A 26,878-nucleotide genomic window follows, 5' to 3' on the forward strand; every position below is an offset into this window, starting at 1 on the left:
GTCTCCCAATTTCCTTTCTTTGTGACAGAGTCTGGAAAGACACATCATTTCCCAGTGTCCTTTGTGGCCAAGGTGGCCATGTGATTCTGGCTAAGGAGGAATCCCTGGAGAGGGCATCCCTTCCTGAACAGAAGGGAATTCTCTCAGGAGAAGGCCATTTGGGCCCCCTTCCCCTCCCCTTTCTTGCCACTTGGCACGTGGCTGGGAGGCCGGGAGGCGCAGCCGCCATCTTGCAGCGACGACAGCAAGCGTGAGAGGCAGGACAAACGCTAGGAATGCTGGGGCCAAAACCCAGGATGAGCCTGGGCTCCTGATGGCATCACAGGGCTGCGGCTCCAAGCCTGGGCTGCCTGCTCCTGACATTTTGCTGAACGAGACAATAACCCAGTGCGTGTTCAAGCCTCTGCTGCCAGGATTCTGCCGTGAGAGAGAGTCAGCGGATACCCAGAGCCGGGCAAAGGGACCCAAAGCAATGCAAGATGAGCGTTTGGAAAGTACTTGAAAGGGGGTCTGTAGCCCCCAGGTGGGCGATGCCGAGAATCTGGGAGAATGGGGCCTGAGATGAAGCTGTGGGTCAGCTCACTTTGCCTTCTGCTCTTTCCCCTCTGCTGTGCTACCTTGAACCGTAGAGCCCAGAAAGCTCAGAACGCCACTTCTCCAGGGTCCCTTCCAGCTGTGGTTGTGGCTGTGCCTTTGACTCTGCGGACAGAGGTCGGGAAGGGGGGTTGTCTACCTGCCGCTCTTGGCAGCTGCACATTGAGGGGTGGTTGTAGCAGAGGCGGCCATGAACACGCAGGTGCCTCCAGTGGGAGATGGAAAGCGCAGGGGGACAAGGGCTGTCTCAGGATGGGTTTGGTGGGTGGAAGCTAAGCTCATCCAAAGGAGAGGTTGGTGGTTCCAGAATGTGGTCAGGGGAGGCGTGTGTGTGTAGGAAAGCACTCGGGGTTCAGCCAAAGGATGGTTGAGCCCATGGGATCTTGCTGAGCCTGAAGTGGTGTCCACAGAGGTAGATGGGGTGGGTCAGGAGGTCTAGGCTACTGGGTGGGGACCAGCCATGTCTGTGGTAGGAAAGACAAAGAAGGAAGACATTAAGGGTCTTGTGCAGGGCGAGAGATCTAAGAATGGGCTGCTGGCTGGGAGTGCAGGGGGATGGGGGTCTGGGCAAGTGGCCCAAGAGAGGACAGGGCAGCTGGTGAGGAGGGGCTGAGGGCGGGGACGGGAGACCTGGACACAGATATGCCTCAGACGGGCATGTGTGGTAGAAGGGATTTTCCTGCCTCCTACCCCCTCCCAGTTCCTCTGTCGGGTATGGGGAGGCTGGCAATGGAAGGGAGCTTCTGGTCACGCAGGTGGTCCTGCCTGTTTTGAGCGGGACTTCTCCCCTGGGAGACCTCCTGCAGCTCCGAGTCTCTCTTCATGGGGACAACTCCAAGCTCATGGCTACCCTGGATCTTTCCCCTTGCTCCAGACTCATCAGGCAACGCACTCGACCTGCCTTTGTCTGACAGGCTTCTCGACTGAAATATCCACAATAGAAGCCTTGATTGCTGACCCTGCAAACCCTCTCCTCCCAATTACTGCTTTCTGGTTGAAGGGCACGTCCATCTTCGCAATGAAACTGGTGCCATCCTGCTGACTGCATCAGCAAATCCTATAGACCCCACAGAATACATCCTGGGTTCTGCCACTTCTCCTGTCCTCCGCCATCAGCTCCCTGGTTCTGGCCTTTGGCCCTCTTGCCTGGGCATCTAGGTGAGGGCAAACTCCCAGCTTCTGCCCTTGTCCCGCTAGGGACTCTTCCTCACTCGGCCGCCAGGGGGCGCCTTTGCGATGCGGATCCGTTTCCTGTTCATGGAAGGAAGGCGAGGTGGTCACTGGTGCTTCCAGACCCTTCCATCCCTCCCTCTGCGTGTGCCCTTCTTTGAGCTCCACCCGCCTTCTTGCCGCCTCTGAAAACACTTTGAACTCCTTCCCGCCTTTCCCCTCAGCGGGTCCTTCAGCCCGCTGTACCCTTTCCCCATCTTTGCAGAGCTCAGTCTGGCTTCTAATCACGTTGACTTTTCCCCTTCTCTTTCTCTTCTTCCTCGTCTCCCTTATTAGCTTTTCGTGGCACTTTTCGCCACTTGTATTCTCATTATATGTATTAACTTGTGTATTGTCTGTGTCCCTAGCAGCCCCTGAGCTCCCTGGAGCAGGCACTTGGCTTTGACCACTGCCATGTCCACAGGGGCCTCGCACCCAGGACTGGCTTGTTACATATGTGCGGTGTGATCCGGCCCAGGGGACTTGCCGGCAGGAGGCCGTCCTCTCCTCACCCCCTCCGCAGGATTGAAAGTGTCTTCCCCTCCCCACTCAGCATCAGAGTCCCCTGGGCCGTCCAGCAGTGAAGCTGGCAGAAAGGCAGGAGTGAAGGGGTCAAATGGCCTGGCTCCAAGGAGGAGGAAGGGGACTTTGAGAGTCAAAACCCAAGACCCACCCACCCATTGGATAAGATGGGGAGGATACCATGCATGGAGTGGAGAAGCGCTCCCAAGACTCCTTGCCTCGCTCTGTCTAGAGCAACGGTGCGTCCTTGGCTTGTTCTGTGCCATTGGTGTGCGTGCCTGAAGGCTGCCAGACATGCTGGGGTTTGGGGTCTCTGTTCCTATGCTTCCATGAGAAGGCTAAGGAATGGGGAGGTAAGCAGAGGGTGCTGGGGCCCGGCGGGGGGTGGAGCAGGCACCCAATGCTGAGTCTTGGGGGAGAAATAAGATCCAGTCAGGCAGATGGGGAGGACAGGGATTTGGGGCGGAGGGAACGGCAGGTGCACGGCCAGGCTGAGTGTGGCTCTGAAGCTTCCAGGGGTCTGCCCAGGGCGTGATAGACAGACAGAAGTGTGGGGGTGGGGACCAGGATGGGGACCCTCCCTCCCTGAACCAGAGTGAGCCTCACACCGAGGATGAACAGGATCCCATTCACAGTTGGGAAAGCTCCCAGCCCCCCTCCCACAGCCCCCAGCACCAACACTCCCCTGCCTGCCTTCTTAGCTAAAGCTGTGGGCTGGAAGTGGGAGCTTAAGTGGACAAATAATAGGAGGGAGGGACCATGGGGGCCTCCAGGGGGGCCTGGGGCTGGAGACTGAGCGGAGGAACAATGACCCATCCAGGAATAGTCAAACGGGGGAATGAATGTGTAGAAGCTAAAGGCAGCTTTTCAGGGAGCCAGGAGAAAATACACTGTCAAGATAAATGGCGCTGGTCACCGGGCAGCCACCTGGAAAACAAATTGCATCTGCTCTGTGCGGTGTAACCCAAATGTAAAAAGTTAAACCTTAACACTGCAAGCAGATACGCTGCGGGAGAGCTCTTTTAAAATGTGATTTCAGAGTGGCAGAGGCCTTTCTGAGAATCGCCAATGAACTGAACAATATCGATATGAAAATGTCTTCACGGCTCCAACCGCCATGAGCGAAGCCAGCGACGGCACGGGGAAACACGACTCATGGGACGGACGGACAGCTCATTTCCCTAATATGGAAATCAATGAACAGCCAGGACACCAAGCCAGAAAATGAGCAAAGGGCATAAAAACCCAGTTCACAGAAAAGGGAAATTGAAAGTTGCTTTTAACCCCCTGGTAAAGACGCTCACTCGTACTAAAGGGAATGCAAATCAACATTGGACTATCACTGCCTCCAGGAGCATCAGGAATAAGACAGTCTTCTGGAAGACTATTGGTGAGAACGAGGGAGATGAGCTTTCAGGCACTGCTAGGGCGAGAATGAATAGGTATTACCCCACCACCACCACCACCAAGGTATTTGGCCCAAAGGACACCCCTGTCACCCAGCAGCCCTCCCAAGGGGGCGGGGCCTTCAGATACTCACACCTGGTGGAACTGCGCAGGCGCACTGTGGTACTGGGGCCTCACTGTGGGAGAAGTCAAAGGCGGGTAGGCAGGGAACCTACCTGCCCTTTCGTGGGAGCTAATCAGAGGCATCTGGCACGCCTCAGCAATGGCATTCAGCTGCAGAAATGAAGAAGGAAGCTCTCCCTGAACGAACACGGAACAAACTTCAAGGTAAACAGTAAAGGAAAAGCAGCAAAGTGCAGGACACTGGGCAGCGTGGGCTTCTTTTTGGGGTCAGAGAAAGGAAGTGAAGAATGCTTTTTTTTTTTTTTTTCCCCCTGCTGTTAGATCCCTGGAAGGACATACAAGAAACTGGCAATGGAGGTGGCCTCCTTAGGAAGGATTGGGTGGCTTGGCGGTGGGTCAGAAGGCTGACTTATCATGATAAGCTCTTTTGCATGGGACCAGGTGAATGTATTACTCGTTCAAGGGTAATGTGAAAATATTAAAATAGAACCACAAAACTTAAAAAAAAAAATGTTTGCTGTCTAGGTCCCAGGTTAGGGGGGGCGGGATGGTTGTGTTGTACTGGGAGGGGAGGAAAGGGGGGATGTTGAGTTGCATGGTCCGATGGATGTCTGGGGTCAGGTGAGGGAATCTTCGGCAGGTCTGGGGATGGCGGTGGGAACCCTGGAGTGGCTGGGATGGTCCCGAGGGTGTGAAGAGAAAAGCCAGGACAGCGTCCCGAGGGTGTGAAGACAAAAGCCAGGACAGTGTCCTAGGAGCAGGTAAATGCAGTGGAGCAGCGGGGTACCTCTGCGCAGGAACCAGAAGGGGCTGCTCTGTCCACCCGTCAATTGTTACTAAAAAGAAGAAAGAAGAAGCAGACAGTGGCTAATGAGGGTCGTTCAGCAGCATTCTCCAGAGGGGCTAAGTTGGGTTTATGCAAGAATGCATGGGTAGTTGAACACCAACAAAATGGATTAGTGTTATTCACATCTCCATAGACACAGAAAAAAAGCATTCGATAAAATTAAACACTTGTGATAAAAACAGAACAGAATTGTCATTACTAACAATAACAAGGAAACTTCTTTAACGGATAAGAATACCTGCCAAGAGCCTATAGCATCTTTAATGGTGAAACCCTCGAAACACTCTTCCAAAAATCAGAAATAAAACAGAGAGGATCACGGATTCTGTTCAACACCATGGTAAAGGCTCCAAACAACCCAAGACATTAATATTATACAACTTGGGAAGGAAGAAGTAAAACTGTCATTTTCCACCAATGAAGGCTATCTACGAAGACAGTCTTAGACTTGTTAGTAACAAAATCTCTAGATAAATTATAACAAGAATTTCATCCGTATGGCATATAAGTATAATATAAGTCCAATATGCAAAATTTGACATTTTTCCGGCATAGAAGCAACAAACAGAAAATGCAATTTCAAAAGGTGTTCGTTATGATGACAGTGAAAGTAATAAGTTATCAAGGAATAAATCTGGTGGGAATGTGCATGACCTTTCTGGGGGGAAGTTATAAAACTTTATTGAAAGATATAAAGAGGAAATATAACATGTAAATGGGTAGGAAGCCTGAATATCACAAAGATGTCAATTCTGCCCAAGTTCCTCTATAAATTGAACCAGATTCTAATTAGAATCCTGACATGGTTCTTCTTGGAACATGACAAGCTTATTCTCAAATTCCTATGAAAGAGCAAATGGTCAGTGATAACCATTTTGAAGGAGTTCAAGAGAAGAGAATTTTTACCCTGCCAGATACAGAGACCTGGCAGAGGATTTCAGTAATTAAAGCAATGTTGTGTCGGCTTCAGGGAAGATGAGTAGACTCACAGGCAGAGGAGCTCCGGGTGGACTCACACCCTGGAAGACACCTGCTAGGGGACAGGTGGGCGGGCTGCGGCTCACTGGGGAAAGGCAGGCGGGACGCCTCAGTGAATCGTGCCAGAGCAGTTGATGGAAAAGACAAAATTAACTCCGTATCTCACCATATCCTAAAATCCACCCCAAGTGTGTAAAGCCTTAACATGAAAAGCAAAACTTTAAAAGCTTTATATTTTTTCAAGATTTCATTTATTTGGGGAAGCCTGGTGGCTCAGGTGTTAAGCATCTGCCTTTGGCTCAGGTCATGATCCCAGCGTCCTGGGATCGAGCCCCGCATCAAGCTCTGCATCGAGCCCCGTGCATCAGGCTCCCAGCTCTGTGGGAAGCTTGCTTTCCCTTTCCTAGTCCCCCTGCTTGTGTTCTCTCTCTTGCTGTGTCTTTCTCTGTCAAATAAATAAATAAAATCTTTTAAAATTTGAGAATGAGAGAGAGAGAGCATGATAGGAGAGGGGCAGAGGGAAGTGGAGGCTCCCCGCTGAGCAGAGAGCTTGGCGTGGGGCTCAATCCCAGGACCCTGAGATCATGACCTGAGCCAAAGGCAGATACCTAATGACTGAGCCACCCAGGTGCCCCAAAACTTTAAAAGCTTTAGAAAACATAAGAGAACATCTTTATGAAACGGGGGGTGTAGGGTAGGATTTCTTATGACTCAGTCCAAAAACAACATCACCAGGGAAGAAGTTTACATGAGGCTACATTCAAATAAAAACTATTAAAAGCCACAACTGATGAGATGACACCCCAAACACTGGAAAAAAGACGTGTAATGCATATAGCAATGTAAATTTGGAAATCAGAGTATACAAAGAACTTCCCCAAATAAATATAAAAGAATGGACCAAAAAAATATGAAGAGGCAATTTAGGGAACAGGAAACACACACAGCCAATAAACACTTGCAAAAATGCTAATGGGACCAGAAGTAAGTGAATATAAATTAAAACCACAATGAGAGGGGCGCCTGGGTGGCTCAGTTGGTTAAGCATCTGCCTTTGGCTCAGGTCGTGATCCCAGGGTCCTGGGGTGGAGTCCTGCATCGGGCTCTCTGCTCAGTAAGGAGTCTGCGTCTCTTCCTCCCTCTGCCTGCTGCTGTCCCTGCTTGTGCTCTCTCTCTATCTCTCTCTGGGTCAAATAAATAAATAAAAGAAATATTAAAAATTAATTAATTAAATAAATCTACCCCCCCCCCCCAAAGAAACCCACAATGAGATGGTGGTTCACATCCATGAGGTTGACCAAAATGTAAAGCCTACAAGGCCAAGTGTGGCCGAGAATGTGGACCCCGAGCACTCCTGAAGCATGACTCCTCACTCTATTGAAAGAAAAGATGTATAGGGCCTCTAGCTCTGGGGCTCCATTTTAGAGAAACCTCACCCACCACCCCCAGGGGTCTGCATGTATCATAGCAGAGCTGTTTGTAAAGCAAGTTTTGCAAACCTCACTCCTATCCATCCACAGGAGATGGGATAAGTACATTCTGATACATTCACACCATGCAAGGTTACATCCCAGCAAAAATAACCCAACTAGAAGTAGAGGTTTAAACATTTACCAACACAAATCCTCAGGCTTGTGATAAGGAGGAGGGAGTGCCCAGATCTGAGTGGCCTGAGTTAGGGGACCTCTGGGAGGACCGTCTAGGAGGTGGATTGAGGCTGAAATGAACAAGGGTTTTGTAACAGTCCCAGGTGCCCAAGGATGGAAGAGACTGTCTCCTCAGGAAATGAGCTCCCCATCACTGGAGGTATGTGAGCAGGGCCAGGACGGCTGCTCTGTGGAACCAAGCGCTGGATACCAGTGGTGCAAGGGCGGGGTTGGGTAAACATGGCCTTGGTGATCTCTGCACGCATGCCCAGAGGCCCCGCGGTTCTGTGATTCAGTGTGGTTAAAAGAGGACAGGACTGAATGAGTAACCACACGGTGACACATTCCCGTTCGGGAGCCAGTCCGCTGGGGAGAGGGGATGGGCCCGGCCCAGGCAGCAACACGGCTGCATCTCCAAAACATGCTGGATGGAAGCAGCCTTCTGCAGAGGGTCCGTACTGCGCGATTCCATTTCTGTGAAATTCTAGAAAATGCCAAGTCATGTAGAACGACAGAAAACACATCAGAGCTTCTGTGTGTGGTGAGGGGAGGGAAGGAGCTTTTCACAGTGATCTAAGTGTCCGCGATGTTTTGTATCTTGATCATGGTGAAGGGTTCATGGGTGTCTAGATCCATCAAAATGAATGGAACTGTACACTTTAAATGGATCTGTTTATTGAATATAAATTACATCTCAAGATGGACCCTTCAAAAAGAAGAAAAAAGATAAAGTGGGGAGGATTGGCACGGAGACCGGGACTGCGGCATCACTGTCCTGGTCACAGGGACTGGGCCTCAGTTTCCCTATCTGTGAAAGGAGGGAGAACCTATATAAGGAGAACTTAAATTCACCTCCAGTGTAGTGGCCACAAGTGTGTCCTCCTGGGCAAGTCAGGGAGCCTCTCTGTGCCTTGGTTTCCTCATCTATAAAGTGGGGGAACAGCACCCCCTCCAGTCATATACTCAGAGCTGCGAATCTCAGGCTGGAGGCACACCGCTGTGGCCACTGTCCTTCCTACAGCCTACAGCCACCCGGATGCTGCCGTCCAGGCTGCTCACTTCCCATCTTGTTCCTCTGCCAACCCTGGCCTGTCCACACAGCCTGCGGGCTGCCTGCAGATGGGGACATTCCAAGAGAGCGGTTTCAGGGCACCTGGGGCACTCACAGTGAAGCGCGAGTTCTTCGGGGCCAGCTTTCTAATCTGTGGTTTTGTTCCCTGAAGTAGCAAGCCCAGTGCTAGGTATTCAAGCGGTGTATCATCGGAGGCATGCAGAATGAAGGAGGGAGTCTGATGGCCTTAAGTCAGGGAGCATTTTGCTTGGGTTGTCTGGAGAAGTGGCTTGCTCAGCTTGGAGGACCACTAGGGCCCTGTATGGTCGGGCAGACTGTTCACTGCAAAAGGAAGTCCCGCCCTAGAGGGGAGAACAGGGGATAAAACCCACACATGTCACCCTTCCCAAGTCATACCATGTCTCCCCAAAGAGGTGCATTCTTCTTTTTTTTCTTTTCTTTTCTTTTTAAATAAATAAACATTTTGTTCTGGAACAATTTTAGATGTACAGAAAAGACAAAAAGATAGTAAGAGAATTCACCTCTAACCGTCACCCAGTTTCCCCTTACATCAACCTCACTTACGTAACCACCGTCCCTTTGTCAAAACTAAGAAATGAACATTGGGACAATACTGTCAACTCAATGTCAGACTTTATTTGGGTTTTCCCACTTTTCCCACTAACGTTCTTTTTCTGTTGCAGGATCCAAGCCAGGATATCACATCGCATTTAGGTTTTGCTGTCGTTGTTTAGGTCAACGGGGGTTGCTCTAGGGACGAGCAGTGGATGGGACAGAGAAGGTCGGAACAGCGGGACACCCAGAAGAAAGTCCTTAGGGGGTTTGTGAGGGAGGAAGCCCAGGGTGGGTCCTGGAGGGGGGTGGGGCCACTGCCCTTCCTGACCCGGTCTAAGCACCGTGAAGTGTTTCCCACCACCTGAGCTCAGTTTATGCAAAGGAGAGGGGACAGATACTCAAGTTTGTTGGCTGGGTTTGATCACTGACTGGCCACCTATTGGAGCTGGCCACTGTCCCGGGGTTTCCTGGTTCGTCCTAAGTGACAGTCCAACCTGGCTGACCACTGGCTCTGCTTCTTTCTTCGTCTGGGTGTGGGAGCAGTGGCAAAAGGAACGGTAGGAACCAGGTGAACTCAGAGGCCACGGGGAGAGGCTGTGCTGCTCAGATCCCAAGTTGACTCATGGCTAAGGGCGGAGGCGGGGGCACTCACCCTCCCATGAGCTGCAGAACCGAGGCTTTGTCCCTTCGGCAGGTGAGGTGCCAGAAGAACTTGGAGTCACCTGGCCCTGGGGTTGATTTCAGGCCGGTGGTCCTAGCGAGTCCACTGCCTTCTTGGACCCTCCATTTGTCCATCGTTAAGATGCGTGGGGCCTCAGCCCCAGGCGCCTGGTCCCCCCAGGCTGCCTCCAGCACAGGACTGGCTCATGCGGAGCACTGCCCGTCACTTCCCTTTTATTTCCCCTTCTCCCTCTGCAGGCCCCTGCCCCACACCTGCCCCCCACCTGTCCCCCACCTGCCCCCCACCTCCTGCCTCTCCCATCCTTCCACACTCCGGGATCCCATCCTTGCACCTGCTTGGGGGGAGCCTGGTGTCTTGCTCATGCAATCCCCTCACCTGGAGTGCCCTCTCTCTGGCACCAGCTTTTGGGTGCTAGCTCAAATGCTCATGGGCTCCAGCTCTCCCTCTGTGTAGCTCTGAGGTTCCCTTCCAGGAGATCCCCCGTGACCCCATCGCTTCCTGCCTTGTTTTATGGACACACGTGTCAGCTGGCATCTTCCCAGGGATCAGCTGTACCTTTTGCAAGGCTGAACTCACCAGCGCCTGATACTATGCCCAGCATACAGTAGGCACTCATTAAATGCTTAACACTTAGAATTTCGATCCATTGAATTCCTGGAAGCCTGAAGTCTTTGGAGAACAGCTCTGGCCTGGCCCCAGGGGCAAGAAGTGACACCCCAGCCTGGAGGGTACCCAGGTCTCCCACGGGTGCCCCAGCTTAGCACCTGAGGGGCCCCGAGCTGTTCTGCCAGACCGCACGCTCCGCCTTCTGCAAACGGTTGTTGGGGCAGCAGCTTGGGTAAGTTCCACTTCCGCTTCCTCCTGCCTCCTGTCCTGCTGTGGCTGCTCCTCTGCCGGGGCGCCTTGCCAGGCTCTCCCAACCCCTGGAGCCCGCGGAAACCCTCTGTGCCCTGAGCTGTCACCAGCGCTGCCTCCCAGGTCCCGGACACGATGCAAGCCATCAAGTGTGTGGTGGTGGGAGATGGGTAGGTACCTGGCTGAACTTCCTCACCTGGCTGAGGCTCTTGACGGGGGTACCCTGAGATCCACCTGTCCTGCCCAAATAGGAGTCCCTGGGAGGCAGCCGGGAGGAGCTGCTCCCCTCTTGTCCCGGGACCCAGAGAGAGCCCCTGAGGTGGGCAGAGGACAACTTCACCCTCTTTGCCTGCTTCACTCCGGAAGCTGCTTGGGTGGAGGTGGCTGGAGGGCACAGAACGGAGGGTGGAGGTGCCTGGGGCCCCTCCTCTGCACCCTGAGACCTGGAGCACGTCTCTTAGGGGACTGGTCTTCAACTTTGCGGATGCAGGTGCAGGAGTGGAGAGCCAAGATTCTGGCCTTTGTCCTCAGGCTGATCTGGGCTCTAGTATCTGGCTTGCATGGCTGTGTGTCTTTGGGCAAGCCACAGAGCCTCTCTGAACCTCTGTTCATCCATCTGGGAAGAGACCACGCCCCTGGGATTGATGTGGGGTCACCTGACCTATTTTGAGTGGCTGTGCTGGGCATAGTGTGCTCAATAACTATTAACCTCCTCCCCTCCTCCCTGCCTGGCTCTCCCCTCCCCCTCCCTGCAGCCTGCCTGGCTGGGGAGGATGTGTGGGGGATGTGGGTGAGAAGCAGGAGGGGGAGGGGGCATAAAGGGAAAGTGGAGGAAAGAAGCGATGTGAGGGTGATTGGGAGGGCTGGTGCGGGCTAGGCTGGGCTGAGGGGTCTTCTGGGCAGTGGGAGCACAGTGACCTTGGGTTGTCATGTCCCCGTGGGCCTCTTTCTAACAAGGTCTAAGAGGCCGGATCTGCCAGTCTCCAGTGCTAGCCTTCCACAGTGTCTCAGGCCCCAGCCCACCAGGTGCCTCCTGGGGTTTCCTGGGAGTCCAATCCAGCAAACCCCAGCATCTCAAGCTGGCAAACTTTCATTCCAACGCTCCCGTTCTACAGAGGGGCAGCCTGAGGCTTGGAGAGACTCAGATCTTTCCTGGCCTGGGTTAAGCAGCCCTACATGACAGACGAACTTGGGCTCTGATAGGTTTCCTGAGAGCAGGTCCTTTATCAGCCCTCAGCTGATTCCGATGCACCGGCCTGGCCTTATCTGCCCGCAGGCTGGGCTCTGTTCACTTCCGCTTTGTATCTGATCCGAGGAGAGGAGGGCAAAAGCCAACGTCCCAGTCATTCAAAGTCACCTTGGTGGCAAGCTCTGGGCAGGGCAGTGGCGGGGAGAAGGTGGCCGGCCTCCTCAGAACAGGAAGTGACCAACACAGGAGCAGGGCTGGAAGGCCCAGGGCTGCCCCTTTGGTTGCTAGACTTGCCCTGCACTCCCGGTGCCCCCTCCCAGCCCCAGCGACCTGCAGACCCCGGGGGAAGCCAGCGCGCAGTCCCTAGCACTTACTATGCGTCAGGTACTGGACTCAGTCATTCCCCCTCTATCTGGTTTTCCCACCAACCTAATATGAGGCCCATTTTCCAGGTGGGAAAACCGAGGCTCCGAGAAGTTAAGTAATTTGCCCAAGACCTCATGGGACGTGAGGCCAAGTCTCTCTGACTTCAAAACTCCGTGCTCTTAACGGCTGCTCTCTCTGGGGAGGTGGGAGGGAAAGAGGAGGGAGCGACAGGCTTTCCCTGATGTCGACCGGCTGTTACGCTCTGCGAGACATGGTGCTGGCTTCTTCCGTGGGCTTCACCTGATTTACGAATCAGCACACTCCTAGGAGGAGAAATGCCTCGTATCCCGATGTTCAAGATGGGGAAACTGAGGCCTAGGGAGATTAAGTACCTTGCCCAAGGCCGTGTCCCTGGGAGGTGGTGGAGCTGGGATCCGGAACCCAGGCGTGTGACAGCAGAGGGCTGGTCAGGCACCGGGGGCCCCGTGGCATTGTCCGGTTCAGTGGGCTCCCAGGTACCCCCAGTTCTTAACTGTGCCAGGTCGGCGTCACCTGGGAAAGCTTGTTAAAAATACAGATTCCCAGTCCTGTCTCGCACCATGGCTCAGAATCTCTGAGACAGGACCCTGAAGCCCACCCTTTAACACATAGCCTGGATGACGCTTGTGACTCAGGCTTGGGACCACTGAATTTGGCATTCACAGGTGGGGAGACTGAGGCCTGGAGAGGTGGGGCTGGGTCTTCCCTGAGGGCTGGGCTGGGGGACCCGGAAACCTCCCAGCGTCCTGGGCAGGGGCCATGACCGCCGTCTCCTCGAACCTCCTGTCTTTCAGAGCCGTGGGCAAGACCTGCCTTCTCATCAGCTACACCACCAACGCTTTCCCCGGAGAGTACATCCCCACCGTGTGAGTCTGCAGGGGGCGGGAGCCAGGACGCGCATCACCAAGCCCACCCCCTTGTCAGGCGCTTCCTGTGGGCTGGGCCTTGGGTGGGGCCTAGGAGGGGTGTCCCCACCTGGCAGAGCTGCCTGACGACCGGTCGGAGGCAGTGTGCAATGTTGAGGGGGGCAGTGCGGACCAGTGCCACCAGTGCTGAGGCCATCAGAGCGGGAGAGATGGGGCTGGTGAGGCGGGATGGGCGGCCTCCCGGCTGGGTGTGGTGTGGGCAAAGGGGGTCACGCAGGGCTGAGAAGTGGAGGGGAGCGTGGGCTGGTGGAGGAGGAGGAGGCTGTCCCTGGCCACGGAGCAGGCAGGGGGACTTACGGGAGAGGGCAGTGCCATCTGGAGGCCAGTGGAAGGCCCTGCCCTCTTGTCGAGGGTGGAGGCAAGGCTGCTATTGGATGCCATGTGGGTGGGTGGCAGCCTCGGGAGGGAAGTACGTGGGGAAGCACCGGCCCTCGGCAGCCCCCTTGCTCACAGGACAGCGTCCCCACCCCCAGCGCGACACCGGCTTCTCCCAACCTTCCCTTCCAGCATCGCTGCCCCCACGCTGCCTCACGTTCTGTCTGCTTGTCCCCGCCACACTCTCCTTGGGCATTTCCACCTCAGGGCCTTTGCTCAAGCGGTTTGCTCTGCCTGGAGTGTCTTTCCTTCAAAAGCGTCTCAGACCTCCAGGCCAGCTGCAGGGCCCCTCCCCCGGAGACTTTGTCACCCAGCCCCACAGCCCTCTCACTCCCCAGAAGACTTGATCTGATCTTTCTCGTGACCAGGAGTCTCTGTGGGTGGGAAGGCTCAGCCAGTTCCCTTGGGTCACCCCATCAGCTCAGTTTGGTGTCTCAGGCACGCCGTGATCTACGTGCTGTCTTACACACACTGGATGTGTTTTGAGTTGACTCGAATTCATGGAGAGGCCCTGAGACGGTCCATCGGAGCTAGCCTCCAGCCACTGAGGGCCGGCCGTGTGCTGGCCCCTGCAGGGAACATCACGCGTCTGCTTTTATTTGAGCCCCATAAGAGGTGGCATTCCACCTGGGCCGCCCATGGGGGAAACTGAGGCTCACTGCAAAGGGGCCTCCTGACCCCCAGGACCCTGACCGGCATCCCGGCCTGGGCCAGAGGAAGGCAGGCAGCCAGGACAGGGCAAAGACACCCGCGAAGGGAGCCTGGAAAACCGATTTCTGCCCCAGGTCCCCAGACGGTCTGGTGATGGCACCTGTCCCACTCCGCGCCTGCTGTATTTGCCCCTGAGACGTCAGTCACCTCCTAATGCTGACAGAGGGCTGACTCTAGGCCAGAGGAAAGGCAGCTTCTGCAAAGGTCACCATCATCGACCCTGCACTGGCTGCCTGCTGTCCTGCCTCTGCCTGTCCCAGCTGGCTGGGGGCCCGTTTGCTGAAGGGCCTTAGACAAGTCACTTCCCCTCTTAGAGGCTCAGTTTCTCTTTTTATAGGGACAAGACTGGGCTGGGCAACCCCAGGCTCACTGCCGGGGTGCCTCCCCTGGGCAGGGAGATGAAGGGCGTGTTCTCTGGTGCAAGACAGGGAGAGGAGCAGAGGCCAGGCTGGACCCAGTTGTTCCTAATGTCTTGGAGAGCCCTGGCCCTTGGTGGTCCCTGGTGGTCTCAGGACACCACCCTTGCAGGCCCGACAGAATGAACCAGGCAAGCTCTGCCTTTCAGGACTCTGGGGAGTAGGGTCAGACACTTAGGGCCGTCTTGAAATTCTTGGCCTTTGCACAGGGATCTTGCATTTTCGTTTTGCCTCTGCTCCTGCAAAGATGTGTCAGTCCTGCTTGTCCCCTTCCTGTGTGGTCCCGGACAGAGTTGTTCGGCTCTGGACGAGCCCTCCAAGGGGTTCCCGCTATAGTGCCTGTACCCCTGCTACAGGGAAGCGGAGATAAGTCACGCAGAACTCTTGACATTGGGAGGTGGGGCCGCTGGTGAGAGCGGAGTTGTGGAAAACAGGGGATCTCTGGCACAGAGATAAGATGGGGAGAGCTGCTGGGGTTCGGGGCCTGGAGGGTTTTCTGGGGAGGGTTTGCTGGGGCTCGGGGGGTTTGCTGGGGCTGGGGGGGTTTGCTGGGGCCGGGAGGGTCTGCTGGGGCCCAAAGAGTTTGCTGGGCCTGCAGGCACGTAGGCCAGCTCACAATCAGATAAGCAGGTGAGCTGCGCTCAGCTCCTTGCCAGGGGTAGGGGGTTAACAGCTCAGGGTCAAACCCTCATGCCACAGAGGGGGAGACAGTCTTGTGCAGGGTACTGGGGATACCAGAACATGGCAGGAGGACCCTGCGCTTGCCTGCCTGTGACACAGGGGCTCTCCCCCACCCACGTCTCCCCCTTACAACCATTCTCAAAAGGAAGCCCAGATGAGTTTTCAAAAGCGAAAATTAGATGCAGCTGTGCCCAGACCTAAGCCCCCTCCCACGGCCCCCCTTCACATTTGATACCATCTCCTCTCCTGTCGTGTGAGTCCCAGAATGGCACCTGCCCCCCACCCCTAGCCTCATCTCCTACCACAGGCCCCCACCCTTACCCCCTCACTCCAGACCCTTGGGCTTCCTTGTGGATCCCATCAGCCTCCCCACACCCCTGTCCTCCTCCTCGCCATCACTCAGTTCCCTGCTCAGGGATCAGCTCCTGGACCCCCTGTCTCAAGGGGTCCCTACCTCCACCCAGGCCCCGCCCCCTGCTTGATATTCTTTTTTTTTTTTTTTTAAAGATTTTTATTTATTTATTTAACAGAGAGGCAGGCAGGGAGAGAGAGGAGGAAGCAGGCTCCCCACGGAGCAGAGAGCTGATGCGGGGCTCGATCCCGGGACTCTGAGATCATGACCTGAGCTGAAGGCAGAGGCTTAACCCACTGAGCCACCCAGGCGCCTCATGCTTGATGTTCTCTATGGCCCTTCCTGATCCGACTTCCCCTGCTGGCTCCGGGAGGACAGGGCCCTGGTCCGTCCGGTTCACGGCTATCCTACCAGCTTCTAGAACAGAGCGAGCATGTCCCTGGCACTCTGGAGTGACTGGGAGCTCTGGTCTGCTTTGAGAAGGTGCCAGAACTCAGCCACCCGCGGATAGCTCGGCTGGTGGGAAGGAAAACCACACAGTTAATTTAGGTCCCATTGGCCGGTACTTGAATTTCACCTTCATTTCACCTCCTGACAAGTCAAGCCTGGACTTCCATGGATGCGGACACCCAGGGTCTTCTGCTGGGCGTTCACTGCCCCTCGCCCGGCCTCCTGCCACCACGGGCAGCCCCTTGTGCCCCGCCTGGGACACCCTCCACCTCCCCCAGCCACCCTCCTCTGTCCTCTCTCACTGCCGGCTCCACAAGCCTCCCACTGGCCGCCCAGCTTCCCCTCTGACCCTCCTTCCGGGCTTCTACACCCAGTGGCCAAGAGGAGCCTCTTTTTTTTTTTTTTAAAGATTTTATTTTAGATTTTATTTATTTATTTGAGAGAGAGAGACAGACAGAGTGAAAGGGCATGAAAGGGGAGGTCAGAGGGAGAAGCAGACTCCCCATGGAGCTGGGAGCCTGATGTGGGACTCGATCCCAGGACTCTGGGATCATGACCTGAGCCAAAGGCAGTTGCTTAGCCAACTGAGCCACCCAGGCAGCCCAAGAGGAGCCTTTTATAAATGCAGATGTGATCACACATCACCCACCCCTGCAGCACCGCCTGGCCAAGCCTCTCCGCCGTGGCCTGTTGGCCTGAGGACCGAAACTTGAGTCCCAAGAGGGGTCCACGCCCCGCCTGACCTGGTCACTCCTCTCTTGTCCCCATGTCACGAGCCATGCATGCCCTCTGATCTCTGGGTTCCTTGAGTACACCTTCTTCCTTTCTGGGGGTGGGCTTGGGGCGGGGTCCGGTGATGCTGTGTGCTGAGCTCCCTTCTCCCACCTCCCCAGTCTCCTGCTCCACTCCATTCCAGGGTCAGGGCTGGGTCTGCAGCCCTGAGAATGCAGAAGGAGGCCGCACGGACTCGGGGTGAACACACGCCATCTGTGTCACCTCGGGCAGGTCTCTTCCTATTCCTGAGTCTGTGCCCTCATGGGTAGCATGGGAATAAGGGTGGTAACTGCTCCCTGGGCCCACTGAGGTGGTCTAAGTAGGAAGAGCCTGGAACTGTCATTGACACCCCTGGGTGTTCAGCAAATGTGAGTTCTCTGTCTTCCCACAGCTCAGGGAAGCCCCACACCCAGGCTCGAACCCCCGCCTCTCCAGCCACAAAATAGCCCCCATGTTTACCCTGTGGGATTTTCTGAATTGGGGAACAGGACTTACTTAGTCCTGGCCACCGCCAACTGACTGTGAGATCTTGGGCAAGTGCCTTCCTGTCTGTGGGCCTGTTTCCTCATCTGGAAAAAGCGGTGGGGGCCGGCCAGAGCGGTGGTGTAAGGTCCCTCTGGTCCTGGCCGCCCCTGAGTCTCAAATAAGGGGGACCCTGGAGGGCCGTGGATCCCTGCTGTGTGCCTGCAGCGATCCCCTGGACCCTGGCGGCCAGGCCTCTGGGGAGGGACAAGCGGGTATGTGTGGGGCATTGGAAATGTGATCTCAGCAGCTTAGCATCTCCCCTCAGGGTGACCTGACTGTCCTCTGTCTCTTCAGATCCTCCTAATGGTCCTAAGAGAAAGGACTTTTTTTCACATTGAAGAAAATGAGGCTCAGGGAAGGTAGGTGACTCACCCAGGGTCACACAGCCAGAACAAGGCTTCACAAGGAACTCTGGTCCCTCCTAGTTCTGGGTGGCTGTCCCTGGGGAAATCACCGTCCCCCCCACCCCCCCCCCCCGGCCCCGGACCCTTGCTCACTAACAGAGGTCACAGAAGGAGCAAGGCTCGAATCCCAGTTCCTATGCTTATGAGATGGTTGGCTTTGGAAAACTTACTTGACATCTTGAGGCCTCAGTTTCCCCATCTGTCTGATGGGAGTAACTTGAGGTTCTTTTGTCTTAGGTTACCTGAGACTTCAAGACCTAACATAGAAAGGTCCCCAGCTTTCTGCCAGGCCCCAGATCTGGTACTTGGTGCTGCTCCAAGGTCCCAGGACCCCACTCTTTCCCCACTGCCACGGCCCCTGAGACCGTGGGGATGGCTCCGAGAGGACACAGGCCTTTGGCTCAAAGAATCTTAGGCAGATTTTGGGCACCAGAATTTCAGGCTGGACATTAGAGAGAAGAGTGTCCCAACTCTGTAAGTGTGTCCCGAAGGGATGTTCCTGACCGAAGCCAAGGACAACCCAGGCCCTTCTTTTCCCATTATGCCCTGCGGTGTCTTTCTGGACAGTGGCTTCTTCCTGACATCCCCCGGCAGTGTGGGTGGCATCCAGAGCCGGTACACAGAGCACCTACTGTGTGCCTTATACTGGGCTGGCCTCAGGGTACCGTGAGGAGCAAGCCAGGCATGGCACCTGCTTTTGGCACAAAGATTGCTGGCTTGGCTGGACTGGCTGGGGGCCAGGAAAAGCTTTCTGGAGGAGGTGACCTGGAGATGGGGCTAGAGGCGGGTGAGTAAGAGTCAGCCGGGCACGGTGAGGAGGAGTGAGGGAGGAAGAAGAGTGGGAAGTCAGAGGAGGAGTGTCTGTAAGAATTTCCAGGCAGCGGGGAATGGGTCATCTGTGGAACTGAGAGGTGACTGGAATGCTCCACGGATGAATAAGCATGGTGTGTTAAAATGCCAGGCTGCTCACTGCTGGGTGTGCGTGTATGTGTGTCTTTCTCATAACAGGTGTCTTTGGAGTCACTCTGAAACATTAGGGCTTCTTCAGCCTGTCACTGAGCGGCATTCCCGGAGGGCTTCCTGGAGGAGGTGGCATTCCAAGGGCTTCATTCGGTTCACTTTAATTTCGATCCACTCACTAAGTGCCAGGCCTGAGACTAGAGAGGAAGAAGGCACAGGCCCTGCCTTCCTGGAGCGCAGGGCCCCGGGCAAGACAGAGACACCCTCACAGCCTCTTTCAGTCAAGATAAAGAGGGAGGGAACAATGGGCCCTTTCCAGGTGAGGGATAGAGAAGGAAGTGGCCTGGAGGTTTCCCCAGAGAGGAGGAACTGCCCGGGCAGGATTTTGAAGCACGAGTAGGAAACAGGGGTGAAAGGGTATAAAAGTTTATTCTAGACAGAGGCACCGATGGGAGAAAAATCCTGGAGGTAGGACTGCGTGGTCAGGATAAGTGGGAACATTTGGACAAAGAGAGGTGGGGAAGGGCATTCTGGGCAGGAGCAAGTCCAGGGAGGTAGGCAGTGGAGGCTTTGCCCAAGAAACAGCTTGGCTGATGTATGAGGGGAAAAGAAGGCAGAGGAGCCTGAGGTCTCAGTGGACCAGGTCCAGGGATGCAGAGCAGGGCCTGCATGGGTAGCCTCAGTGAGGAGAGACAAAATGATGATCCTTGGAGGAGGATCAGGAGGTGAGGGCATCTCCGGAAAGCACAGGGCAGTGAATGCTAGAATCACACACAACTGATTTCCCACTTAGTTTGGTCACTCACTGGCTGTGTGGCCTTGGGGAGGTCACTATACCTCTCTGATCCCAATCTTCTTTCCCACAGGCTGAGAAACCAGCACCTTCCTCCAGTGAGAAATACTGTTGGGTTGAATAAAAAGAAAATCTAGAAGCTTGTTTGACTGCCCAGGTGGTCTCGCTGGTGCTGGCAGGGGATTTTGGTTGTTCCTGTCAGTACCCTGCCCCACCATCCCTTTGGCGCATGTCTTATCTGTGTGTGTTGGTGGCATTTCTTGAAATTGTCTGTGACTGATGGCTTTCGGTGTGCACTCGGGGGTGGGCTGGAAGACCAGGGATTTAGCGCCCTAGGACATCCTTCTGCCAATGAAAGATAGAGGGCTGGATAGAGACCCCAAGTCATGCCCCTTAGAGGCACCCCGTCTCCAGCAGCCCCAACAGTAACCGCTCACTGGCTGGCCCTTCCTTGTCTCTTCCCCACTCCCCTCCCAAGGCTGCCACGTGTCACCTCCTTGTCTCAGGGTTTGCTTTGAGGGGGGCCCCTCCTGCCACGGGGGGTGACCAACCTCAGGCCAGCATAGTAGGTTGGGAAAGTCGGATCAAGCCTTAGAGGAAACGGCCTATGGCCTAAAAAAAAAAACACCTCTCAAAGGATAGGCAGGGGCAGAAAGGTGATTGCAGACAATATTTTCCTCTTGATGCTTACCTGTATTAAAAATTTTTTAAATGTAGGGGCACCTGGGTGGCTCAGTGGGTTAAAGCCTCTGCCTTTGGCTCGGGTTGTGATCCCAGGGTCCTGGGATCAAGCCCCGCATCAGGCTCTCTGCTCAGCAGGGAGCCTGCATCCCCCCATTCTCTCTCTGCCTGCCTCTCTGCCTGCTTGTGATCTCTGTCTGTCACATAAATAAATAAAATCCTAAAAAAATAAAATAAAAAAAAATTTTTTTTAATGTAATGAATCAGTAAGGAAAAAAAAAAAGGAAAGAAAAGCCAAGTGCCCAGCGCTGTGTGACTGCCTATGACTGCCCCTACCTGGGTCTTGGCCTCCGCACGGAGCGATGCGAGGCTGACCGCAGGCCTACGCTCCGGGCGTGGAGACTGACTCTTCTGGACGTCCCCCCACAGGTTCGACAACTATTCAGCCAACGTGATGGTGGACAGCAAGCCCGTGAACCTGGGGCTGTGGGACACGGCAGGGCAGGAGGACTACGATCGCCTCCGGCCACTCTCCTACCCACAGACGGTGAGCTGCCCTGAGCTCAGCCTGCTCCGGCTGGGACGATGCCCTGGGGCCAGTGGCTGGGGACCCCTGCCCATCGCAGCGTGCCCTCCTGGGCGGAGCTGGGGCCTCCTCCCCGTGCCTCTCCCTGCCCTCCTGCAGTACCCCTGCTCTCACTGTGCCTGTCTCTCCAGCCCCTCTGCCTCTATGGGCTCTGGCACCTCCTGGCTCCCCAGGCAGACCCTGGATGGGGCCTCCATAGGGAGCCCAGGACTCTGAGTCCTAGGGGCTCTGGGGAGGGGAGGAGAGATGGGGGCAAGCTTGCAGGTGGCTCTGTGGCTCCTAGGCCCTGGCACCCTTGGTGTTCCTTCCAGGCTGGCGATCAGCTGACAGGTAGTGAGCACCTGGTTAGGAGTACGGGTTCTGGAGGCAAGCCCTTGATCTCACTTTCCCCATCTGTAGAATGGGGCCATAGCCATACTGCCTGTAGAGGGTCCCCTGATGATTCACCACTTGGGACAGGCTTTTCCGAAGGGTTGGATAAACAGCTCAGGGGATGCCCCGGGGTGGGGGGGCTGGGATACCTCCAGGCCTCCTCTCTGGGTGACTGTTGCCTGCTCTGTCTCCAGGACGTCTTCCTCATCTGCTTCTCCCTTGTTAGCCCTGCCTCCTATGAGAACGTCCGGGCCAAGGTGAGCAGCACAGAGCGGGACCTTGGGGGCTTGGGGCAGGTGACCCTGAGGGAGGGAGGAGATGCAGGGGGCGCGGAGGGAGGGGCTGCAGGGGACGTGGGCAGAGAGCGTTCCCAGGGCCAACCAGGGCTGGGTGATGGCGCTGGGGACTCCGGGGGTGAGACTCAGAGGGGGTTCAGAGGGGGCTGGGGTCATTAGCTTTCCTCCACACACTCTGTAACCATGTCCCCTCTCTCCTCTGCACACAACCTCTGCCTGCCTTTTATCTCTCGTGAATCTTGCTTCTTCTTTTCCTGTAACCACATCCCCCCCACCCTGGACCACCTCATGCCTCCTCCCCTCACCCCCTCGTGCCCCCTCATCTCTTCTCACACTTGGCGCCCCTCTTGTCCCCACACCCATGCCCCCTCGGCCTCCTCCCGACCCTCCCGCCGGCCCAGTGGTTCCCCGAGGTGCGACACCACTGCCCCAGCACACCCATCATCCTGGTGGGCACCAAGCTGGATCTGCGGGACGACAAGGACACCATTGAGAGGCTGAAGGAGAAGAAACTGGCGCCCATCACCTACCCGCAGGGTCTGGCTCTGGCCAAGGAGATCGGTACGGGGCTCGGGCTCGGAGAGGGGAGCTGGCTGGCTGGGAGAAGTGCCTTGGAGCGGACAGAAGCAGGCACAGAGTGACATGTGTGGTGCCTGCTCTGAGCACAAGCAGCCAAGTCAAGCTTGGGTTATCCAGGAAGGCTTCCTGGAGGATGTGCCTCTGCCTTAGGTTTGAAGGATGACTTCCCTGCTGCCTCCTTCTCACCTCCCTTTCCCCAGCCTCCCTCCTCAGCCCAGCTGCTCTTTGCCTCCTGATCCCTGGGCCAGAGAAGTAAAGTGACTTCTCCAGGTCACACAGCCAGGGGGTGGCAGAACTGGAATTTGAACACAAGATAGCAAATTGCTGGTCTGGGGGCTTCCTCGTGGGAACTCAGAGCTGCCCGCCCCAGGGAGGCTGTAACTGGGGGGTCTGGCCTCTCTCCTGGCGCCTGCGCCTGCTGTCCCAGGTCCAGTTGTGACCTGCCTGCAACCTGGGAATGGCACATCTGCCCTAGAACCTGGTGTCCCCAGTCGGGTTTGACCCCCATGAGCAGTGACACTCCCTACCCCGGCCTGGGGCACTCTGCCTCGCCACAGGGTCCTGCGGGTCCAGGGTTTGGCCCCTGAGTAGGTAGGGTCTCCCCCCCCCAGCCCTGCCTCAGCCCCACCGCTCTTCCTTCCGCCGGAAGTGGGAGGGCTCTGGGGACTCACATCTCTACAGGAAGAGAAACCGCAGCTGTCACCTCCCCCTTCCTGTGACTAGTCCTGCGACATGGCCATCTCCCTCAAGGGGTCTTGGGCTGCCTCTTAAGCCTTGGGTCCTGAGCCCCACCCTGGGGTCCTTGGCTCCTCAGCCCTGCCGGGGTTGTACCCTTGCCTTCTCTTGTTCTCTGACTAACCCATCCCCCAACTCCTTTTGCCCTGTGGCTCTAACTCTTTAGCCTGCATGTGACCCATCCCCTTCTAAAGCATGTGCTTTGGGGCAAGGAGAAGGGGCCTGGAAGCCTGGATGTTGGTCCTGGTTCTAGCACTGATAGTGTGTGTGACCTCGGGAAAGTGGGACCCCCTCTCTGGGCCTCAGTTTCTCCATTCGTAACGGCTGGCCTGCATGATCCCTGAAGGTGCTTTCTCCTCTGTAAGGAGGTGGCTCGAGGTCCTGCCTTGGTCCCTGGATGATCCCTCCTGGAGCTGATCCCAAGTGTGGGTGGGGCAGGGGCAGTGACTTTGAACTTGACTGGGACCAGTCTGGGCCCAAGGGGAGGTCCAGGAGAGCTGCAGGTCTGATGGGGGGTGGGGGAGAGACAGCAGCTGCCTCCTCGCCTGCCCCCCACCATGTCCTCTGCAGCTGCTTGGCCCTGCCTGCCTCAGCTTGACAGGTGTCCTGGGTCACCATGTCTTAGACAGAAGGGAGGCTCAGGCACAAACAGACTGACGGGAGTCGTCGGGTGGTCAGAGGCAGAGCCAAAGAGAGCCCAGCACCCCCACTTAGGACCTTTGTTCTGGATGCCACTGGGCCAAGAAGAGCAAGAAGGTGGCTGGTTCTAGGGAGGAGGCATTTGGTAGGTGTGGAAGAAGTGGACACAGGCTCTGGTCCCTTGCAGGGAGACAGCCGGATGCCCAGGGACACCCTTCTAGGCACAGAATGTTATAAGGTGATGAGGCTCCCAGACCGAAGCAAGGGCACTCTGTCCCCGCCAGCCAGGCCCTGGGACCACTGCCCATGCTCCCTGGTGGGAGAGTGCTCCCGAGTAGAGGGGAGACATCCAACACGTGACTTTGTGCAAGGGACATGCTCTCTGAACCTCAGCTTCTTTGTCCCTGCCCCACTTTTGCTTTCTTCCCAACCCCAGGTCCTCCATGGGCTTCCTCCTTCCAGGGGCTGCCCTCTCCAGAAGTCCTGGCTCCCCTCTCCCCAGCTGCATGTCTCTGGGACCCAGGCTTCCCCTCTCTTGGCCTGTTTGTTGATCTGTAAGCGGGGAAGTATTTCTTCACATGGTTTTTTGGAAGCACCCAGGCCAGTGCTTGGCAGGGAACAGGTGCCCATCAGAGCCTGTCTGCTTCCTTCCCCAGAGAAGAGCAGACCCCAGCACGGGGGCAAAGTTCCCCTTCCTGCCCCTCTCTTTCCTCTTGTTCCTGAAATGTGCCCCCAGCCCTTTCGAAGAAGGGTTTTTGTGGTTCCTTACTTTGGGGAAACTGTGTCGTCGTGCTTATGGGAACTCACAGAGGTTCCTTCCAGAAGGTCAGGGAATGCTGCCACTGGAGTGGGGGCTCAGCCTGCCTTTCTGGCTGTCTGGGCCCACAGCTCCTGCCCTGAGCTGTCACCTGGGAGAAGCCTGGTCCCCTCAGGTCGGGGGAGGAAAAGCACTCTCATCCCGGTCCCTCACGGACAGCCCCCAGCCACCCCTCAGGGGAGGAGAAACATTCAGCATGAAACTTTGGACAGACGACTCCCCACCTATGACCCTCAGTGTCCTCGTCTGTAAAATGAGGTGACGCTAAGGAAAGGTCAGATGACATTTGGAAGGTCCTGGTGAGCACCTCAGGCCTCCTGGGGAAGTTTCTAGAAGAAACGGAGGCAGAGAGAGATTCAGTCACTGTCACTTGAGCTCCCTTTCCCCCCAGGAATGTATCCAAACTCCTGCCTGCCTTCCACAAATTAAGGGCTGCCGTGTCTAAGAAAACTTCAGACCTGCCCCTGTGGGTCTTGGCCTCTCTTTTTGAGGTCCAGCTTCCTATTCCAGGCATGAGGAAGCGGAGGCGCGGGCGGTGGTCCCCTGACCCCACGGCCTGGCTCGGGAGAGGTTTCTGCCCAGGGCCCTTCCTGACCTTGGCTTCTGCCTTCTTGATGTTCCCCCCGCCGCCCCAGACTCTGTAAAATACCTGGAGTGCTCGGCTCTCACCCAGCGAGGCCTGAAGACCGTCTTTGACGAGGCGATCCGGGCCGTCCTGTGCCCCCAGCCCGTGCGGCCACAGAAGCGTCCCTGCAGCATCCTGTAGGGTAAGAGAGCCTCCTTCCTTGCTCGTGACCGTCCCCACCCGAACACAGCACGTTCCCGCCAGGAAGGGGTGTCCTGCCATGACTCTGTGGCCTTCCGTTTCGCAGGGGATGGCATTTAGGCCAAGACAGAAGGGGGAGTATCAAAGCGGCCTCAGTTTCCCTATCTGCCTGAGCTCCCTCGGCAGGGAGCCCGGGTCTCAGAAGGAAGGCGTGTCAGAAAAAAAGCCAGAGCCACGGCAGGGGTGCCATGAGGCTTCCACTCTGCCAGCCCTGCCGGAGGGAAGAGGGATGGATAGATGCCTTTGGCCCCTGCCCCCAGGAGAGCCCAGTGGGTCCAGGGTCTCCCTAATACTCACCCATAAGGGTGGAGGCAAGGCAGACAGAGCTGAGGCTCTTGGGGCGGAGGAGGGACCCGTGTGGGTCAGAGGCAGCCTGGAGAGGGGGGACCAGAAGGATGGAGGGGCCTTGGTGTGATGGGTGAGCAGGGTGGGCCGATGGGAGGGCCAACCTGAACAAAAAGATGGGAGGTGATCATGAGCCTTGAGCGGAGAAAGCTATGCGGGGGCACGCGATTCTGCTTGTCCCCAGGTCCTTACCCCCTGCATGTCTCCTTTCCAGGTGGCGCCCAGCCCTCCCAGCCAGATGGCTGTGACCTCCGGGGTCCTCACCCAGAGCCCAGCGGTACCCCGGCTGGCCCTGTTGTCCCCTCCCTGTGGTGTTTCTTAGCAGATGGCTGCAGATTGGTTGCTCATCTTCTCCGGGCTGGAAGCCCCCGGGGGCTGGAAGGCTGTGAACTTGCAGGCTTCGCTCTGGATCCCTTACTCCCGCCTTCGCAGGGGCCAGAAGGGAGCCATTAGTGTGGTCAGCACCTGCTGCCGCACGTGGCAGCATCTACCCCTTGACCCCAGTCCCACCCAATGCCCGAATCCCCTCTGGAAATTTCGGACAGGATGATGGCCAGCCACCACTCGCATACCTTCAGGGATGGGTCTCTCACTCCCTCCTGAGGTGGCTACTCCAGTATTGATGGTCTTGCTTGTCTGAACGTGCTCCTACTGAGCTAAAATGGGTATCTCAGAAGTTTGCTCCTGCAGCCTTAGCCCTCCTTTTCCGGACAACATCAAATCAAATTCTTTGCATGTCAGTGGGTCCCTGCAACAGCCAGTCAAAAACCGGGATCCCACTGACTCCTCTGGTTGCTCAAGTCTTTCTCCGTCATTCACAGAGCTACATTTGCCTGTAGGAGTCTTGAAACTTTCAGACCCTGCCAGTCAGGACTTTTGCTACTGCAAATGGAAAACCCAATACAACCTGCTTAAGCAGAAAATAAACCTATTGATCCTATGAAATTTGGAAATACCATGACTTCAGGTGCAGCTCGATCAAGGGGGCTCAAAGCACATCATCAGGGCTTGCTTTCCTATACCTCTTTGCTCTGCCTGTGCTGTCTGGTTCATTCTCTGGCAGGTGACACTCAGAGCATCCTTGCAGGTTCAAAGTTAGCTTAAAAAAAAAAAAAGGCAAGTTTCGGTCCCAGGTGAAGTTCTAATTAAGGTTTACTCTGATTGGGCCAGCCCACATCTTGGACCCCACCTCAACCAATCATATTTATCGGGGGGGGGGCTGCTGAGCTGTGATTGGTCAGGCCTGGACTTCTCACCCTGCTAGAGCAAGGAGTGGAGGCAATGGGGCATAAACCTTGCGTTTTAGGATGGAGGGGTTTGTTCCTAAATGAAGAGTGCGACTTTGCTGGAATATGGGGCTGTGGGTGTCAGGCAGTCAGAACTCCCCAGTCTCTACTGAAGTGTCCCCATGGTGCAAGGAAGCAATGCCTGTCGGGCAGGCACTAAGCCAAGGCGAGTTTCTTTACGAGAGAAGGAGGGACTGTTGAAAGGAATTAAGTTCATCCGTCAAGTCCAACAGCACCTGGTGTGGAGCAGGTCCCACCGTAGTGT

General features: G+C 56.0%; 1 protein-coding gene and 1 long non-coding RNA gene across 2 annotated transcripts; one reads left to right on the top strand and one right to left on the bottom strand.

Moving 5' to 3' along the window:
• Window positions 1-7,984: 7,984 nt before the first annotated feature.
• On the bottom strand, window positions 7,985-10,314 carry LOC309869333. The gene is made up of 2 exons (XR_014314120.1): window positions 9,606-10,314; window positions 7,985-8,739 (listed from the first exon to the last, which is right to left on the bottom strand). It is a non-coding gene; the product is annotated as an uncharacterized lncRNA (long non-coding RNA).
• Window positions 10,315-10,406: 92 nt separating this feature from the next.
• RAC2 (Rac family small GTPase 2) lies at window positions 10,407-26,272 on the top strand. Its single transcript, XM_082740208.1, has 7 exons — window positions 10,407-10,660; window positions 12,879-12,950; window positions 20,562-20,679; window positions 21,285-21,347; window positions 21,788-21,947; window positions 24,792-24,923; window positions 25,542-26,272. The coding sequence occupies exons 1-6, from the start codon at window positions 10,626-10,628 to the stop codon at window positions 24,920-24,922; spliced, it is 579 nt and encodes a 192-aa protein (XP_082596334.1). The 5' UTR covers window positions 10,407-10,625; the 3' UTR covers window position 24,923; window positions 25,542-26,272.
• The last annotated feature ends 606 nt before the right edge of the window (window positions 26,273-26,878 follow it).

This window comes from Mustela nivalis (genome assembly GCF_964662115.1).
Source record: "Mustela nivalis genome assembly, chromosome: 7".
In the NCBI taxonomy this organism is placed as follows: domain Eukaryota; kingdom Metazoa; phylum Chordata; class Mammalia; order Carnivora; family Mustelidae; genus Mustela; species Mustela nivalis.

What these genes read in the sequence shown, in the direction of transcription:
- RAC2 (XM_082740208.1), top strand. Translation starts at nt 10,626, where the DNA reads ATGCAAGCCATCAAGTGTGTGGTGGTGGGAGATGG. An exon ending in CACTCTCCTACCCACAGACG is followed by an intron (nt 20,680 to 21,284) that starts GTGAGCTGCCCT and finishes CTCTGTCTCCAG; the next exon opens with GACGTCTTCCTCATCTGCTT. An exon ending in ATGAGAACGTCCGGGCCAAG is followed by an intron (nt 21,348 to 21,787) that starts GTGAGCAGCACA and finishes CCGCCGGCCCAG; the next exon opens with TGGTTCCCCGAGGTGCGACA.